The 16,752-nt window shown below is 42.8% G+C and overlaps 1 protein-coding gene across 3 annotated transcripts in view; it reads right to left on the reverse strand.

Annotated features, from left to right (window-relative positions):
* The window catches only part of RXRG (retinoid X receptor gamma), a 52,605-nt gene that overhangs the window by 9,045 nt on the left and 26,808 nt on the right, over positions 1-16,752 (reverse strand). For 2 of the 3 annotated variants that reach the window (XM_012185413.4, XM_012185408.4), the window contains exons 3-6: positions 10,169-10,313; positions 7,569-7,748; positions 1,230-1,390; positions 984-1,113 (exon numbers count right to left, since the gene is read on the reverse strand). In XM_012185413.4, coding sequence (XP_012040803.1) covers positions 984-1,113; positions 1,230-1,390; positions 7,569-7,748; positions 10,169-10,313 — 616 coding nt within the window. Of the gene's footprint in view, positions 1-983; positions 1,114-1,229; positions 1,391-7,568; positions 7,749-10,168; positions 10,314-16,427; positions 16,558-16,752 lie in introns of those variants that run through there. The other variant, XM_012185424.5, reaches the window with a different exon arrangement.

Below are 16,752 nucleotides of genomic sequence, written 5' to 3' on the forward strand. Positions count from 1 at the left end.
CACTTAACAGGTAATAGTCACGATGTTAGCTGCCGTGGTGGATAAAGCAAGCATACCTTGCAGTCTCTGCCCCCAGGACCTGACAACCTAGTTTTATTTCTTTGGCATTGTCTAGTATCACCCAGCATGGCATGAAGCTTTCCATCGACACTCAGGGATCGCTCATTATTTGATAGGAATGAAATGAGTGCACTGGCTTCCAAGGCTCAGCCAATCTTCATGAAATTTCTCTGCTGGCTCCGTGACACAGAGGAGCTTTGACGTATGTCAACTGCAGTGTCCCAGAAATGGGAGGGGAGAGAGGTTACAACACGTAGAATATTAAAATAGGAAGGGACCCTGGAATCCATCTAGTACCAGTCTGAGCAAAATCTTTGGCTTCCCTTAGTTCGTCTGTGAAATGGAATATCTCTATTTTCCAATTTCATAATAATAATGAGGCAGAGCTTCAGATTGGCTTCAGTAAAAACTATTTAACTCTCCTCAAAAATTAAATGCAAATTATAAAGGCTATGTAAAATTTACATGGAAAAATAGTTCTTTCCTGGTCACTCTAAGGATTCTAGGAAGCAGTTTAAGAAGCCCAACGGACAAAAAAGTCTCTGCTTCTTACTAACTTCCCTCTTTTTTAATTTTTATGTGTGTGTTTAAAAGTTATTTTTCTCTGATAATAAAATGCATGTAGAAACTAATACAAATTTCATTGTGTAAAAAAAATTTAAATATCAAAAAAGAAAAAGTCTTAGTCATCCATTAACAAATTGTTTTGTTTGGGAATGAAAAGTTTGGGAGAGGGCCATCTAAATTTAAGAGATTGTAAGTAATATAAAAAAGAACAATCTCACGTAGGGTAATCCTGTCTCAACAAGATGCACCAGCTTGGATGGGTTCAACTCCATCAGGTCACTTGTTTTAGAATCCCAAGGGCAAAATGGCAACCCACGTGCTTGTCCCAAGAAAAAAGGATCCTTAGTATCACTTACCTGCCCGGAGCAGAATGACCTGGTCCTCCAAGGTGAGGTCAGAGAAATGGGGAATACGCTTGGCCCATTCAACGAGAGTAAAAAGCTGCTTATCAGCAGCATGACATATATTGGTGACAGGGTCATTAGTCTAAAAAAAGAACAAAGTAATCTGAAGGGACAGATTCTAAGACTCACACACATCCCTTGCCCATGTCTAGCCCCATCTAAGATACGGCAGCTGGATGGAGAACTAAGGCCACCTACCGAATTCTCCGTGTTCATGTCACCATAGGATTCTGTCTTTGGTTCAACAGCAAGTTCAGCTTCCAGAATCCTCTCCACGGGCATATCTTCATGGCCGCTATTGGCACACTCTGCCTCACTCTCAGCCCGCTCCCGGCTTCTCTGCCTTTCTTCCTGCACAGCTGGCAGCGACAAGGATGTGCAGGTGTTACCATGTGCCCAGGACAACAGTGGGAAATTTAGTTACCTCCCTAAGCCTCCATTTCCTCATCTGTAAAATGGGCACCATCATGGTAGTGAATCAGGACATTGTCCTTTTAACAAGAAAGCAGAGTTTTGCTTATGCCTCTGCAGAACTGTGGGGTTTTTAGTTCATATTCTTTCCAGTTCATAATGATGACCTCTCTAAGAAGTATTCATTTTAAGCTTTAATTACCTCCAACTTTGCCCTTTCTTTAAATGAACCACTGTCTCCTCGCATGCAGTGTGCCATGTCCTTTCCCCACCTGCTACCTCTAATAAACTATGAGCACGCAATAGTTAAGCAACAAGCACATTACTCTAAAAACCCCCTCTGTCAGATCCTATGCGTCATCCTTGGCATTCACGTCCCATTAGGTCTGCCCCTAGTGCACCAGCCTGAACACAACATCACCTGATCTGACTTGTCAGGGAAGATCTTTAGGGAGCCACGCGGGCATTTAGTAAGCAGAAGGGTGGAGGAATGTCACCTAGATGACATTTCAGAATCAGTAGATGATTTAGAGGGTGAGGAAGGGTACACAGGCAGAGGGGGAGGCTGGAATTTTCTCAGATTCCCAAAACTTAGGGTTTTCATCTAGAACCTTCTGGGTCTGTGCATGAGAATATCAGCCAATATTCCCCAATTCTGTCCTCTTCACTGGGAGGACAGTCTCTATGAGGTTAGTTTCAATTCTCTCAAAAGCTTTAGTTTTCATCTTATTCCCAGTAGCAATAAACAGAATTCAATATTAGCACACATCTTTTTAAATCCCAAGAATCAAGAAAAGTATACTCTAAACAGTGGCTAAGCAGGACCTCAGGGATAACTCCTCCATCAGTGACTTCTACGTCTCATCCCCTCTCCTTCCCTCCCCGTCATCCACTTTCCCAGGCACCTCCTACTCTCTGAGGGCAGAAGGAGCTGCCGAGGCTGCAGCATGAACGGGGACTGGCTGCTGGACATTTAGTTTGTCACGCAAGGGATATTATCGATCTGTCAAAGTAGGTCAGAAAAGAGTCTGCCTCACAGACACAGCTGATACATCACAGTCTCAAATAGAGACGCACCAGGAAGCCTCAAGATGAGAATAATACTCAGGGGTTGAGAGGGAAGGAGGGTAGGAAGGAAGGAGTAAAGGAAGAAAAGGAAGAGAGTCTAAAGCAAGGGATTAAGAAAAAGAAGAAACAGGAGAGAAAGAGAACAAAGACGAGAAAATAGCAGAAGGGCAAAAATCATGTACTTCGAGTCAAATCTTTCTCAAAATGGGCCTGACCATTTCCTAGCTAGTAGCATCAGACATGTTACTCAGCCTACAAAGCCTCAGCCTCCCTATATGTAAGGTGGGGCTTGTAGCACTTAACCTAGATTGTTTTCTGAAGATTAAATGAAGTAATAATTTAAAAGTTAAAAAAGTAGCATTTTCCCTCCCCTTGGTCTCTCTTTACACTCTTGGACTCTGCTCTGGTCCTCTCTCTATCCTCTCTTTGGACCTCATCCTCTCTCTCCTTGTTTCTCTTTTCCCCTCATCCTTTCTTTCTGTCCAGCCTGTTAGCCCTCATTCACTGACAACATACAGAAACTCTCATATGTGTTTTTATATTCAGTTGGATTTGCTGGTTAAAAAGTTGAATGCTTCTTGTATTAATTTTTTAAGATAGGTTAATGGGCTTCTATTTGTCTTAATTTGAAAAGATGGGGAAAGCAATATAAGTTCCTTTTGTGGTCCTCAATTGATTTCTTCTATAGATTTGTAACACTCAAGGAAAATAACTTTCAAGCTTCAAAGAAAATAACCTTGGCTTCAGGGAATTAGATCCTAATTCCAATCCTGTCATTAATTGAGTGATCTTTTTCTATTCATTTCTCTTTTTTTGTGCCATGAATCTTACTGTCGTCAATAAGAGTCCAGTATCTCTGGTTGAAGGACATTCTCTATGGACAGACATTTTGAGCTACTGCTACTCCATACATCAGGCTACATTTAGGGGACAGAGGGATCTAAAACAGGATTATTCTTGAGTCCAACATGTATCTGTTGAGATGTACTAAAATAGCCAAAATTTATCAAGCTCTTTCTCTATGTCAGAATTGCGCTCAACGTTTTTCATAGATCATATGTCATTTAACCTTCTGAAGAGCTATCAACCACAGAGAAGTTAGGTGACCTGCCCAAGATCACAGGGCTAGAAAATGATGAAGTCATCATTGTAGATAGACCTAGGCTGGCGGTCTGAGCCTACCTCTAACCCCTCTTTACTACCTCCAAAGCTGTAGGCTGATTGGCTTAATAAACCCACAAGGATATCAAATGCTGCCTAAATTGCCTCAAAATAATCCATTCTCTTACTACCCAAACCACATCATATGACCCCAAATTGTGGAAACAGACTACCCCAGAACCCTGACTGTTTGGTGGCCTGGATGCCAGAGGGTCCCAGTCGTACAGCAGCTCTGCCATTAGCTTGCTATGTAAGCTTAGGCAAGACTCTAGCCTCTCAGAACTCCCGCTTCTTCTTTCAGAAAATAAATGTGTTACATCAGACAACAGCAAATGTCCATTTCAGCTTCACCCCAGTATGTACCCTGATCCCAGACAGGTGAATTCTGAGCCCACCTCAGTTTTATCTCTTTCTATCTGTCCAACTCTCTAGTAACATAAATTCCATTGTATCACTCAGTTACCTGTTCCAGAATTTTATTATTCTTGTCCACAAGAAGGTGTATGAACTGAGCCCTAAATTTTGCAGACAAAGACCAGAAATGATAGTGGCAAAGGGAAGGCTGTCCAGTCACTTTTAAAAAGTGACATTTCATATAGTGGGATGAGGAATTGATTCATTTCTTTGCCTTCTCTTTGTCAGGGTAAATAGTACGAATTCCTTTAGTAACTTCCCAAACAGCCCTTTTCCACTCCTAAGTTTTAACGATTCAGCGTTTCATCACTCTTGTTTCACCACATTATTTTTTTTAATTCAGGAACCAAAACTGGACCCAATTTTCTAATAATGAATCAGAATACTAGGTGTAAAAGAATCTAGAGCCTATTATACAGAGTAAGTCAGAAAGAAAAGGACAAATACCATATATTAACGCACATATATGGGATCTAGAAAGATGGTACCAACGATCCTACATGCAGGCAGCAAAGGAGACACAGACAAAGAACAGACTTTGGGACTCAGTGGGGGAAGAGCGTGGAATGCTTTGCGAGAATAGCACTGAAACGTATACATCACCATGTGAAAACAGATGGTCAGTGCAAGTTTGATGCATGAAACAGGGCATCCAAAGTCAGTGCTCTGGGATAACACAGAGGAACAGGGTGGGGAGGGAGGTGGCAGGAGGGTTCAGGATGGGGGGTATATATGTATACCTATGGCCAATTCATGCTGATGTATGGCAAAAACCATCACAATATTGGAAAGTAATTATCCTCCAATTAAAAGAAATAATTTTTTTTGGAAAAAGGACAGCCCAGGCTGTTATAATCCACATGTCCCTGTTTGACTTACTTTTTTTAAAATAAAGAATCATATTTCCCATAGTTTTCTCCGTGAACCACACTGACCCTAATTGAGCCGGAAATATTTAGGTTGAGTTTTGAGAGACAGAATTAGACTGTGAAGCAACAGAATCAAATGTAGGTGATTCTCAGTCATTAGTAATCACACTCTATGCTTATGGGAGACACACTTTGGGGTCATCAATTTAATTTTTTGACTATCACAGTGGTGGAAGCTACAAAGAGTGAGTTACTAATTCTATCCTGGTGAAGAGAAGACAGTCTCTACCATCTGATTTTTCGCATCACATGTTCCAGTCTAGAAAATCATTGACCCCTCTACAGCAAGTATGACACAAACATAAAGTAGACACCCAGTTAATACATGATGAATGAATGACTGAGCAAATGGATCATTTAGAAGCACCTGAATTACTAAAACATCTGACTCCAATATTTAGTTCAAACCACTCATTCATTCTCTCAACAAATATTTCCTAAATATCTCCTATGTGCTAATCCCGGGTGATACAGCAGTAGGGGGTAGGGAGGCAGGAAAAATACCCCTGCCTTTTTGGAGACAGGCGGTAGACAAAATTTAAATATGTGTCAGATAGTAATAAATGCTATAGGAAATAAACTGGGAAGTATTAGGGGTGGTTGATGTGATATGAGTCAGTCTAGTCAGGCAAAACTTCAAGAAGTTGACAAGCAAAGATACAAAGGAGAAGTGAGCCACACAGACACCCGGGAGAGGGCAGTCTGAGCAGACAGAATAGTAAGTGTAAAGCCCTGAGGCTGGAGCAGAAAGACAGGCGGTAGCCAGACCAGGTACAGACTTGAAGTCATAACCAGGATTCTGGCTTTTTTCTAAGTAAGAAGTGAAGGCACTGGAGTGTTTTGGTAAAAGAAAGGCTTCGCCTGACCCACTTGTTCAAAGACTCACTCTGGTTGCTTTGATAAGGAGAGACTGAAGGAAGATAAAGACGGAAGCAGGCAAACTTCTTAGGAGGCTATTTGTATTACTACAAAAAAAAAAACCAAACAAAGAAAAAAACAGTGGCTTGGCAATAACAGTAAAAATGGTGAGACACAGAAAGATTCTTAACACATTTTGAGAAAGAGACAAGATTTCCTCACCCATTGAATGTGGTGCATGAAAAAAAAAAAGAGGTGTTAAATGGCTTTTGATCTGAGTAGCTGAAAAATGGCTATTTCCTAAAATGGGGAGAACCATATGATGAACAGGCTGAGAGGGCAGGTTTGGGTCTGTTAATTTGAGATTCTTGATAGATATCAGAGTGAGAGTCCATCCTTAGTTCCATAGTTGCTTCTTGCCCTGGTAGGAGAACAGATGTGAGATGAGCTCTGAGCTGGAAGTAAGAAGTTCCAGTCTCTGTTTATCACCTATCCTTGGGACCTTGGGAAACTCTCTCCACCAATCCAAGTCTATTTCCTCAGCTATAGAATGGCTAGGTAAAGAAGCTGCCTGCAATGCAGGAGACCCAGGTCCAATCCCTGTGTTGGGAAGATCCCCTGGAGAAGGGAATGGCTACCCACACCAGTATTCTTGCCTGGAGAATTTCATGGACAGAAGAGTTGGATACAAGTCAGTGACTAACACTTTCACTTTCAGAATGGTTAGGGTTACTAAGTTATTCTTAAGGGCCACCTCCATCCCAAACATTCTAAGAGTGCCATTTTTTCCTTGCTGGTAGGATTCTTTCCTATAAAAGGTCCAAACCCTTTTTCCACCGGTCCTTTTAGCCAGCTTCCCCTCTCCTCATAGAAGAGAAGTTCTTTAAGAATAAAGAGTCACCTGGGAGAGACAAAAAAAAACACTTTGTTCCCATTTCTGAGAGGCTCTTGACTCTTGAATCTATTAAGATTTACCATTTACACCCTGTACCTCTTGAGTTCACTAGCTAATTAACTTCTTGATTTGATTTATTTGTGTTACTTAATGGAAAGAATTTTTGATCTTGTAAATAAACAGAAAGCATGCTCAGACTTTTTTTCCCTACGACAACCCAGCTAACCTACCCTGTAAATTTGAAAGACGTAACATTTTAAAAGTACACAATGATGATCCCTCTGAATGAGAAGGCTGTCTGATTATTGGTAATGCCAATAATCCCCAAAGACTTTGGAATACACCAATCTCAGAGGATTTATAGCAGACCAAGGTTATAAAAGCCCAGAGAGATTAATTAAACCAGCAGGCTTCCCCAGGGTGAGGATTAGAGGGGAGAGTCAGCTGTGCCCAGAAGGTCAGTCTGATGCTCCATGGGGGCCAGCACCCTGAGACCTCAGCTCTAACACTGCCTGGATATTGGAAGAGGAAGAGAGTGGGTCCTGTGTGGACCATCATCTGAGGTCCAGGACAGGTGAGAATGGTGAAGGAAGATGCTCCTGCTCGCTTTGCTTAGGGATACACACTTACCAGGGCAGGAGGCCTCCGATTGCAGCACTTGAGAAATCATGGTTCCCAAAGTCATTCCCTCCTCTGCCTCAAACTTGTTCACACAGTCCAGCCTAGCAGGACTCTTTCCTATGTCTTGCACTTGCTTCTATATGCAAACAGAGCGGAGAGCAGGGAAGCGGGAAGCCTTACCTTCCCTCTTCATGCCCATGACCAGGCACTTCTGATAGCGGCAGTACTGACAGCGGTTGCGCTGACGCTTGTCAATGAGGCAGTCTTTGTTATCCCGACACGTGTAGATGAGGTCTTTCCTTATGGTTCTCTTGAAGAATCCTTTGCAGCCTTCACAACTGTACACACCGTAGTGCTTTCCTGGCCAAAAGAGAAGGACATTCCATAAGTTGTCTCTGTGTTTATCTGGGTCTTTCACTCAAAAGAATCTCTTGGCTCTTCCCAGAAAAACTAGCACATCACCTCGGCAATGGGAACAAAAGCAAAGAATAACTAGCGGAGAATGCAGGCTTGATGACAGGAACCACACCAAGGCAGAGGAAATATGCCCTTTCTTGTGTCTCCCCTCTAGAAGTAATTCTCTGGAATCACTAATTCCAGGGAATGTTATTAAAACAGTCCTGACCTAAGACTTCGCTTCCATTTATTTAACAGGTCATTCCTTATGTTTAGTTAAGCAAAATGTTCTGCCTTCATTCAAGACATTAGTGTTCATAAAAAATTAAAATATCTACGACTGTTGTGTATTATCTAGCAGGGAAATAACCTCAGTCTCACTCGTATTTCTCCATAACTGAAGTCCGAGGACTTAAGAATCTCTCTTTGAACTATTATCCTTTATCATAAACTACGTACAAGAAACTAACTTATAAATTTTTCAAATATTATTGCCTATCAGAGGAATAAACTGTTACATGATCTTTACGGCATAGCATGACATGTAATCTTGAAATGTGACATAGAGATCTGACGGAAGCTGCTTTTACTTGATCCAGGACAATCTGTTACCTCTTTCATTGCCCTTATTACCTGTTCCACACATCCAGTTTTCCATGACCCCAGCCAAGGATGGCTGATTTGTGTCAGGAGAGCCACCTCACACAGGACCACACAGGCATCAAGAATCAGTCACCATGGACTTCCTGGGTGGTCTGGTGGCTTACAACTCTACTCGGAAAGCAAGGGGCCTGGGCGAGTTCAATACTTGGTCAGGGAGCTAGATCCCATATGCTGCAACTAAAAAAGATCCTGCATACCACAACTAAAAGGATCCCATGTGCCCAATTAAGACCCCACACAACCAAAGAAATAAATATTTTTAAAAAGGAGTCTTTCTAGGTAGACGTCTTCCCAATACTACACACCAGGCAGCTGTGCTCAGTTGGTTGAAATTGTGAGACTTGAACAATATAATGAGACAAATTATGCAAAACAAATTTCTGTCTGATTCTTGAGTGTGACATGTGATGCAGTTTAGCTATAGACCTGATATGACTTTCTAATCTGGTGAATCTGAAGTCCCTGAGAACTAACCAATGTTAATATCTGGATCCCAGGAGCTTATATTTCAGAGGAAGCCACTTTAAGGTGCAATGGTGGCTAGAGATAGCCTGCTTGATGAAGTTAGTCTGTGTCTAATCAGCTGACTGCACCGATTTACTGAACTCATAGAATAACAAATAATGCTCTCAGCTCTGAAGTATTTGTCATTAAGAAACATGGACCAACTTATCATTTCCATGGTTCTCCCACACATGAATGAACCACCCAACTTCAATTAAACCATAGCAGAAAAACACTCTCTATCAGGGTGTGGCTGGAATTCTGTTGCTATGGCAATGGCCAAATCTGCCCAATTTGGGAACAGCTTTTTGAGAACAAGCAGACACTACCCATGTAGCTAAGCTCCAGGCACTGGGAACTTTCAATGGAGTGACATTTTGCAGTGACTTTAGCGGCAATAAAAAGCAGAGAAAATATTGTCAGCCATCATAGACAGACATAGAAATCTTCCTCATCTTCTCTTTCATCAAGTCAGAGATTCAATCATCATCAAAACTGTTGAGATGGGGAGTAGAGGGGCAGGAATTTTGAAGAGGTAGGGAAAGAAGTCACGAAAGAAATAATTTGGGCAAAAGTGGAAGAAGATAAAGAGAATAAAATCAGGGAAAACAATAATTTCCACCCAGGGAAACATGTTAAAAGCCTAGAAGGTTGTAGAGGGGAATTTGCTAAAATATCAAAGGATTTCTCTTTGTTGGAAACATTATAGATAACTTTTTTAGTTTTCACTGGTAACTTTCTAGTTCTCCCATATTTCGTACATTAAGATATTATTTTTAGAACTATAAAAATAATTTTTTTAATTAAAGAGACTCTAGATTGAAATACTTGGTCATCACAACATTAAGATATTATTTTTAGAATTAAAAAAATAATTATTTTAATTAAAGAGACTCTAGATTGAAATACTTGGTCATCACAACCATTTCTGTATCCCAGATATACACGCAACACAGTAATACACGCAACACAGTAATTCCAGGGAAGCTTCCTGAAATGTTTCCTATTAATCTATCCGCCTAAAGTGAAATCACGCTTTAAATTCATCAAGACTGTGGTGACAGAAATTTACAGCCTGGGCCCCAGCTTGGATCACCATAAAGGACTCTTTTTTTCTTCTTGGGTACAAAGGAGCCAAGTAGGAGGTAGAACAGGTGTCTCTGCTGGGACCTGCGTTGCATGGGGCTCTTGGGAGGGGTGTCTGCCTCTGTACGTACCTGAGGATCTGTCCCCACAGATGGCACAGATGTGCTTAACCAGAGACCCGGGGCTGGTGGATGGGCAGTTCATGTGTCCAATGCCAGGAAGCCCTGGTAAGGGCTTGATGTCCTCTGAAATGCTGACACTGTTGACCACATTTAGCTTCAAAAAAAAAAAAAAGATACAATAAAACAGAGCCAGAGTAAACCCAGACCCCAAGGCAGAAACTAACAAGGCCTTCCTTGGGGGAAAAAAGCAGGTTCTATTTCAAGAAGTAGTTTCCAAGTACAGAGTGTCTAAAATTGCGTACGAAGAAAGCGAATTTAAGGGAGAAAAAGAGTAACATAGAGGAACTAAGTCATTTCTAAATGCCAAAACCTAAACTGAAAATCACAACACATCTACATCAGAGCTCTCAGCTTTAACTCATTTTACTCATGTATTATTTGAGCTAGAAATCCACACTGAACAGCACACTTAGGACAAGTCTGTGTATTTCTAAATTTTTTATTAACAACTCTTGCCTATTCAGCAGCGCTCCAAGAGGAGATATGGCCCTCAGGCAAAAGACTGAGATTCTGAGACAACCAAGCAAAATATGCAAATTCATTTGTTTAGAGAATCAATAGACATTCACAAGCACTCATTATGTCAGGCTCCACGCCAGGCTCTGTAGTACAAAGGTAAGTAAAATGCACACTTAAGATGTTTGCAGTAAAATGAACGAGGAGACATGTGTGGTGGTCATCTCAGTGAGCCTACTTAAGACACAAAGCCAAATGCCCCAACCACTGCAGTAGCACTAAAAATTAGCTTAAAAGCCCCGATCATACTTTAGAACTTGTCTATAAGGAAAAAATAACCTCCATGGAAATATAAAATTTTTAGCACCAAAGAGCAGCACTTCCCAGTACCTGACATCAACCCAGCACGTGGTAGTACGTTAGGAGGAAGACGGGCCTGTAGGCTGGACAGCTGGTGTTTGTCAAGTGGGGTAGAAATCAAGCATGGTTCTCACCCAGGCTCCAAGGACAAAGCTATGGCAACAGCTGAACTCTGCTAAAGTAGAGAGGTAAGGTGCTCACTCTTGAGATCAAGGAAGACTTCCCTGTCTGCACATGTGCAGGAAGGCTCCTTGGGGTCAAAAGGGAGGGGGCTCCATGGGCCGCACGCCATGAAAAGTGTGAAGTGCGCCCTCTGCAGTGGGATCCATCTTAGCACAAAGTTGCGAACACATCTTGGGGAGCATCCTAGGAGCAGTCAGATATGAAGAAAGTAAGATAATTGGCCAGTGTAAACAAAGACACGCCTCCCAGGTGGCGCTAGTGGTAGAGAATCATTCTGCCAACGCAGGAGACAGGAGAGACATCCCGGGGTCAGGAAGATCCCCTGAGGAGGAAATGGCACCTCACTCCAGTATTCTTGCTAGAAGAATCCCTTGCACAGAGGAGCCTAGCTGGCTACAGTCCATGGGGTCACAAAGAGTCAGACATGGCCAAGCATCTGAGCGCACGCACAAAGACCCAGAAGGACAGTCCTGCATAAGTGATTTAAATCACCTCTTTCCTGCTCTGCTCCTCATTCAGGATGCCCACACTTGTCCCCAGGTGTGTATTTCTGCCTAGCTTCAGACTTACTGTGCTCCTGCTCACTAGAAAGGGTGCTCATACTCTTTCTTTCTGGGTGTGTATTTCTTCCTTACTTTTGTCTTAAATAAACTGTTTTTCTGTGTGCTCTCCCATACATGTTACGCTGTGTCTCTAATAAACTTTGTAACTACTTTTAAGTTTTGCCTCCATGAAATATTCTTGCTTTCCAACAGGGGAAAGAGCCAGGGCCACTTTGCTTCTAGCTTCTAATCCCCGGTTGGCTAGGATTCCTGGTTTTCATCCAGGTTACCCGGGTTCAATTCCTGGAGCTAAGATCTCTTTGCAAGATCATTCATCGTTATCTCTCTGGAATCAGTAGGGAATTGGTAGAACTGAATGGCTCAAAAAAGGAACATTGTGTGATGCCTTTCCTTACCCCTTAGCACAAGTTAGCATTAGCTCCTCACCACCACCAACTCCATGTCTCTTGGTGCTCTAATGGAGATGACCGAGGAGCCACTGCTACCTGTTTTCTATTCATCAAAGAAAAGTTAAATAAACATACGTCCGTCATCAATCAGCAGCATTTCTGTACCATGGGTGCAGGTCAACATTTCAGACACTGTGAAGGGAAATATAAAATCTAGATCTGTCTCTCACTCCTCTAAAATGGTCACAATCTCAGTGAGGAGTCAGAACACACACAAACACTAAGAACACTTCCAAGTAAATGCACACAAAGGTGATGCTGAGTTCACATGCGCTCAGGTGCCTGGTGGCAGCAGCTGGTGAATGCCTGGGGGTTTTAGGGAGGGCCCACTGACTTCTGCATGGTCTATATGAATTCTGAGTCACACTGCCCAACCGAAGTGACTGCAACTCCAAACTGAACCAAAGGTAGGGTTGTCTTCTCTATTCAAGGCCTTTGAAACACAAGAAATGATCAAAAAAACATAAAATATAACAGAGCCTGAGTGAGGTTCCTTCAAAATTTACTATCTTTTTAATTCACTAAACAAATATTTATTGAGCAGGAGGTGGGCAGAGGTTCTGGATTAAATGCTGTCAGGGATGCCAAAAAGAAAAGATAGCGTTCAGGGCCTTGCTTTGAAATCAAAGTCACCAGGAATTTTTAAAAATTAATTTGTGTGAGAAATGAAAACACATATGTGATGAGAGAATTCTCCCTCCTCTTCCTCCTCCGCCCTCCTTTTTGTACAAGGCTAAGACAAGATATCTAGAATGTATGTTCAGTAATTTTTTTCTTTTGGTATAATACAGTGGTTCTCATTGCCGAATATACTCCTGGGAGCTTTGGAAAAAATTTAATTCCAAAGTCCCACACCAAGAAATGATCTGAGGGTCACTGGCGCTGGCATTTCTTTAAGTTGATCAGATAATGCTAATGGCAGTCCAGGGTTCCAAAACACTGATGTAGAGGAGAAAACTTGCTTTGAAATCACACAGCCCTGGGATTGACTCCCTGTCTACCCTTATTAGCTGCATGACTTCAAAGAAGTCTTGGATCCCAGGTCAACATCCCTCCTTATTTATCTTCCTTGACCTTCTGTCTCCTTGTCTGTAAAATGAACATAGTAATACCTAACTTACAGAGTCACTGGGAGGATTAGATGAGATGATAATGTAAAATGCCTGTCACAATGCCTGGTACACAGTAGATGTTCCATAAATTAGAGCTCTTATCATCCCAATAAAATCTGGTTAATTCAGATTTTGAATGTTTATTATGAACCAACATTCTGCTATGTGCTAGGAATTCTGAGCATCTCAAGGAAAGTTAGATCCATCCCACGAAAAGGAAATATTTTAGAGAGCTCTCTAACTGACCTATGTCTGCATATCCTGAAATGGATAATAAAGATCATGGCAATAAGGAGGAAGACAGTATCACCTGGGGCTCAGGAGACCCTCACCCACCTTCCCTTCCCACTCCCATCTCTAGTAGGACCAGCTCCACCTTCTCCAGTCTGCAGTGATCACAGAACAGTAATTATTGTTCTTGCTACTCAGTGCTACCAGCCAAGGAAAGTTTGCTCAGAGCCAGTTAACTATTTTAATCCTCACAACAACTCTATGAGGTTTTCCTATTTTTCAGCTGAGGAAACTGAGCCAAAAAGTGGTTCATTTATTCATTCATTCACAGGTCCTACTGGGATACAAAAGAGAAGTTGCAAGCACTGCCTCAGGAAACTGGCCACAATGAGATAAAAAGCTGGTTGGGATAATTTAGGAAAGAAAGATCACAAGCAAGATTAGGGAAGATGCCTCCAAGGAAGGAGCATTTGATCTGGGACTTGACAACTTTAAAAAAAGAATGGTATTTGAAAGAGCCAGTGGGTGAAAGGTTTTGACAACAAAGACCCGGAGAGAAACCCAACTATTTGTGTGTATGGATGGGAGATAAGATTGAGAGGTGAGCTGTAACCAAGCCCGAGGCTTGATTGCCCAGGGAAAGCAAGTGGACTTAATCTGAGAGGCCATGAGGAGCCATGAGGTTTCCAGCAAAGGAAAAAAGCCCTTAAAGTATGAGGCAGCAGAACAAGGAAGAGTAGAGAGACACCCAAGGCTATGGCAGCTGCCCATGTAGCAGGTTAGGCACCTTCCCAGATCTAACATGTTGGGGCTGGAACCCTGGGCTTTTGGATCCCAGCTTGTCATTCTTCCTTCCCCACCTTGTCTGTCTTATGCAGGAGCCCCCGATTGCCCCTGCTCTGGCTGCTTCCAGCCCCCACCTCACAGGCAATAAGCCGCCAGAGGAGGAGACTTGGATCTGGTCACTGTCTCCTGGCAGCCCCTCTCCAAAACCCTTCCTTTTCCTGGGCTGGATGGTGGTGGGAGGCGGTGGTAGGGACACATGGGTTGATGCCCTCTCCTCTGTCCGTCTCTTTGCTGGCTTGGGGTTTGTAGGGGCTAAGAGCAATGGTAGATGAGATTGAAAGCAGCCACCAGAGCTCAAACCCATTAGCTGCCTGGTCCCGGTCCCACAGCTCCAGCTGTCTTGTTCCATTAGAAGCAGCTCTGCTGAAGTGAGCACTTCCGAGCTGGGATTTACCAGGCAGCTGGCCGCTCCTGAGAAAAAGGAGAAAAACACACTTGGCTGACCTGTCTTCCATTTGCAGACTCTCAGCCAAGGACTGAATGCATCCTAGATGCCCTCGAGCCATCACCAAACATCAGGTCCCACATTTCTGAGCTGCTTTCAGCCCAAATTATTCCATTCAAGGCAGATACGTGGCCAGCCAGGCAGAATTCAGGCAGGCACTCCTCTTCCAGTGGGCGGAGTCCTTAGAGTGGCTTATCTTCAGTCAAGAGAGGGTCTTCACCATGAGAAGTGCAGAGCCTGGACTTGCCACTTCCTTGCTGTGTGATCTTGACAGGATGACTTCACTCAGAGACTCCACTAACTTATGCACAGACTACAGCAGTGGTTTTCAAGCTGAGAATATGTGTGGCAGGGGGTGGGGAGGTTGAGTAAGAAGTTTTCACATCTCCTACCTCGAGTTCACCAGACCTGTTTTTACTTAATGTGCAATGACTTCCAAACATGCTTTCACTTGAAGACTTTATGGCTTTTTAAAGATCATTAAACAAGATGGTCTTCAAGATCTGTTCTAGCTGTAACATTTTTTAATTTTTACTATATTTTTATTATTTTTTAATTTTTGGTCACGCCGCACAGCTGTGAGATCTTATTTCCCCAATCAGGGATCAAACGTGTGTTCCCTGCTGTGGAAGTGCAGAGTCTTAACCACTAGACCACTGGGGAAGTCTCACATTTGTAACTTTTATTATCAAAGTAATCTCTGTAAAAATGCAAGCATCTGAAAGGGGAACAATTCAGTTATCAATCACTACCTGGGCAGGAATTGTCAGTGACAGAATGCAGATCAGGCAGCAGGGTTGGGATAGGCAAATGAGGTGGGGGCCTTCCAAAGACTTGCAGGTCCTGCTTCAGAGTCCAGCCAACAGACAAAGTTACGAAAATACAGCATTACACACACACACACACACACAGGAAAATGTAATCTAAATCATCTGTCAGAAAGCTGCATAAATATCTCCTCAATTATATACATGCTGTTTTGGGAAACAGCTCACTCCACTTAGATCCTCCCCAGGCCAGGGACTGAGTCCCGTACATTTTAAAAATCTCCAGTTCTTAGTGTAATAAATGCTTGTTGAAATGAACTTCTCTGGAACCTTTCAACAACAAAGAACACCACTTGGACTAATGATCACATAGGTATATAACATTCATCACCTTGGTGCCTGATATGCCACCTGGGTGTAATAATAATAATAGTAAAAATAATACCACCTTATGGCCATAGAGCATCATAAGTACTTAAGAAGGGACTTCTTAAGCCCACATCTTGTCTGATATATACAAAACACCTCTGTCGGGTGATCAGGGCAAAGTGTGTTATCCCACAATAGAAAAAAGGAACTGAGATAAATATAAGTTCAAAGTGATGGTTTGCAAAAGGTTACGCGGTCCTTGCTTCTGGAGTAATCAGTCCAGTTCTCTTTACTTTTCAAGACTGAAAATCCAACAAGAGCAAAAAGAGAAGCTCAAACACCAGAAAGGCAGAGCACAGAACAGGACACCCCACCTGCTCTCACCCCAAGCACCTCCCTGCTCCCTTTACCCCTAAATCACACTCACCCTAGACTCAGGTCACAGAAGACACATGTTCCCACACGAACTCCACTCAGCCTCAGTCCTGGGCAAGAAAGGCAGGCTGCATAGGAGCCGTCTGTCTGGGGCAAATGCCCAGCCCACAGTGGCTAACTCTGAAGGCACTGGGTGCCCCGTGTCACCCAGTTAATTGGGCAAAGTGTCACTGCCCCGTGACTCCAGAAACCAAGCCCCAAATGTGGCTCTGTGTCTGGGGCTGCTGAGCTCCACCAGTCCTTGGCAAGCTTAATACAGCTCTCATAGCCAAACTTGGCTTCAGCCTCTGCACACAACCCAGTTGGCCAAGACCAGA

The sequence above is a fragment of the Ovis aries genome, chromosome 1 (assembly GCF_016772045.2).
Source record: "Ovis aries strain OAR_USU_Benz2616 breed Rambouillet chromosome 1, ARS-UI_Ramb_v3.0, whole genome shotgun sequence".
In the NCBI taxonomy this organism is placed as follows: domain Eukaryota; kingdom Metazoa; phylum Chordata; class Mammalia; order Artiodactyla; family Bovidae; genus Ovis; species Ovis aries.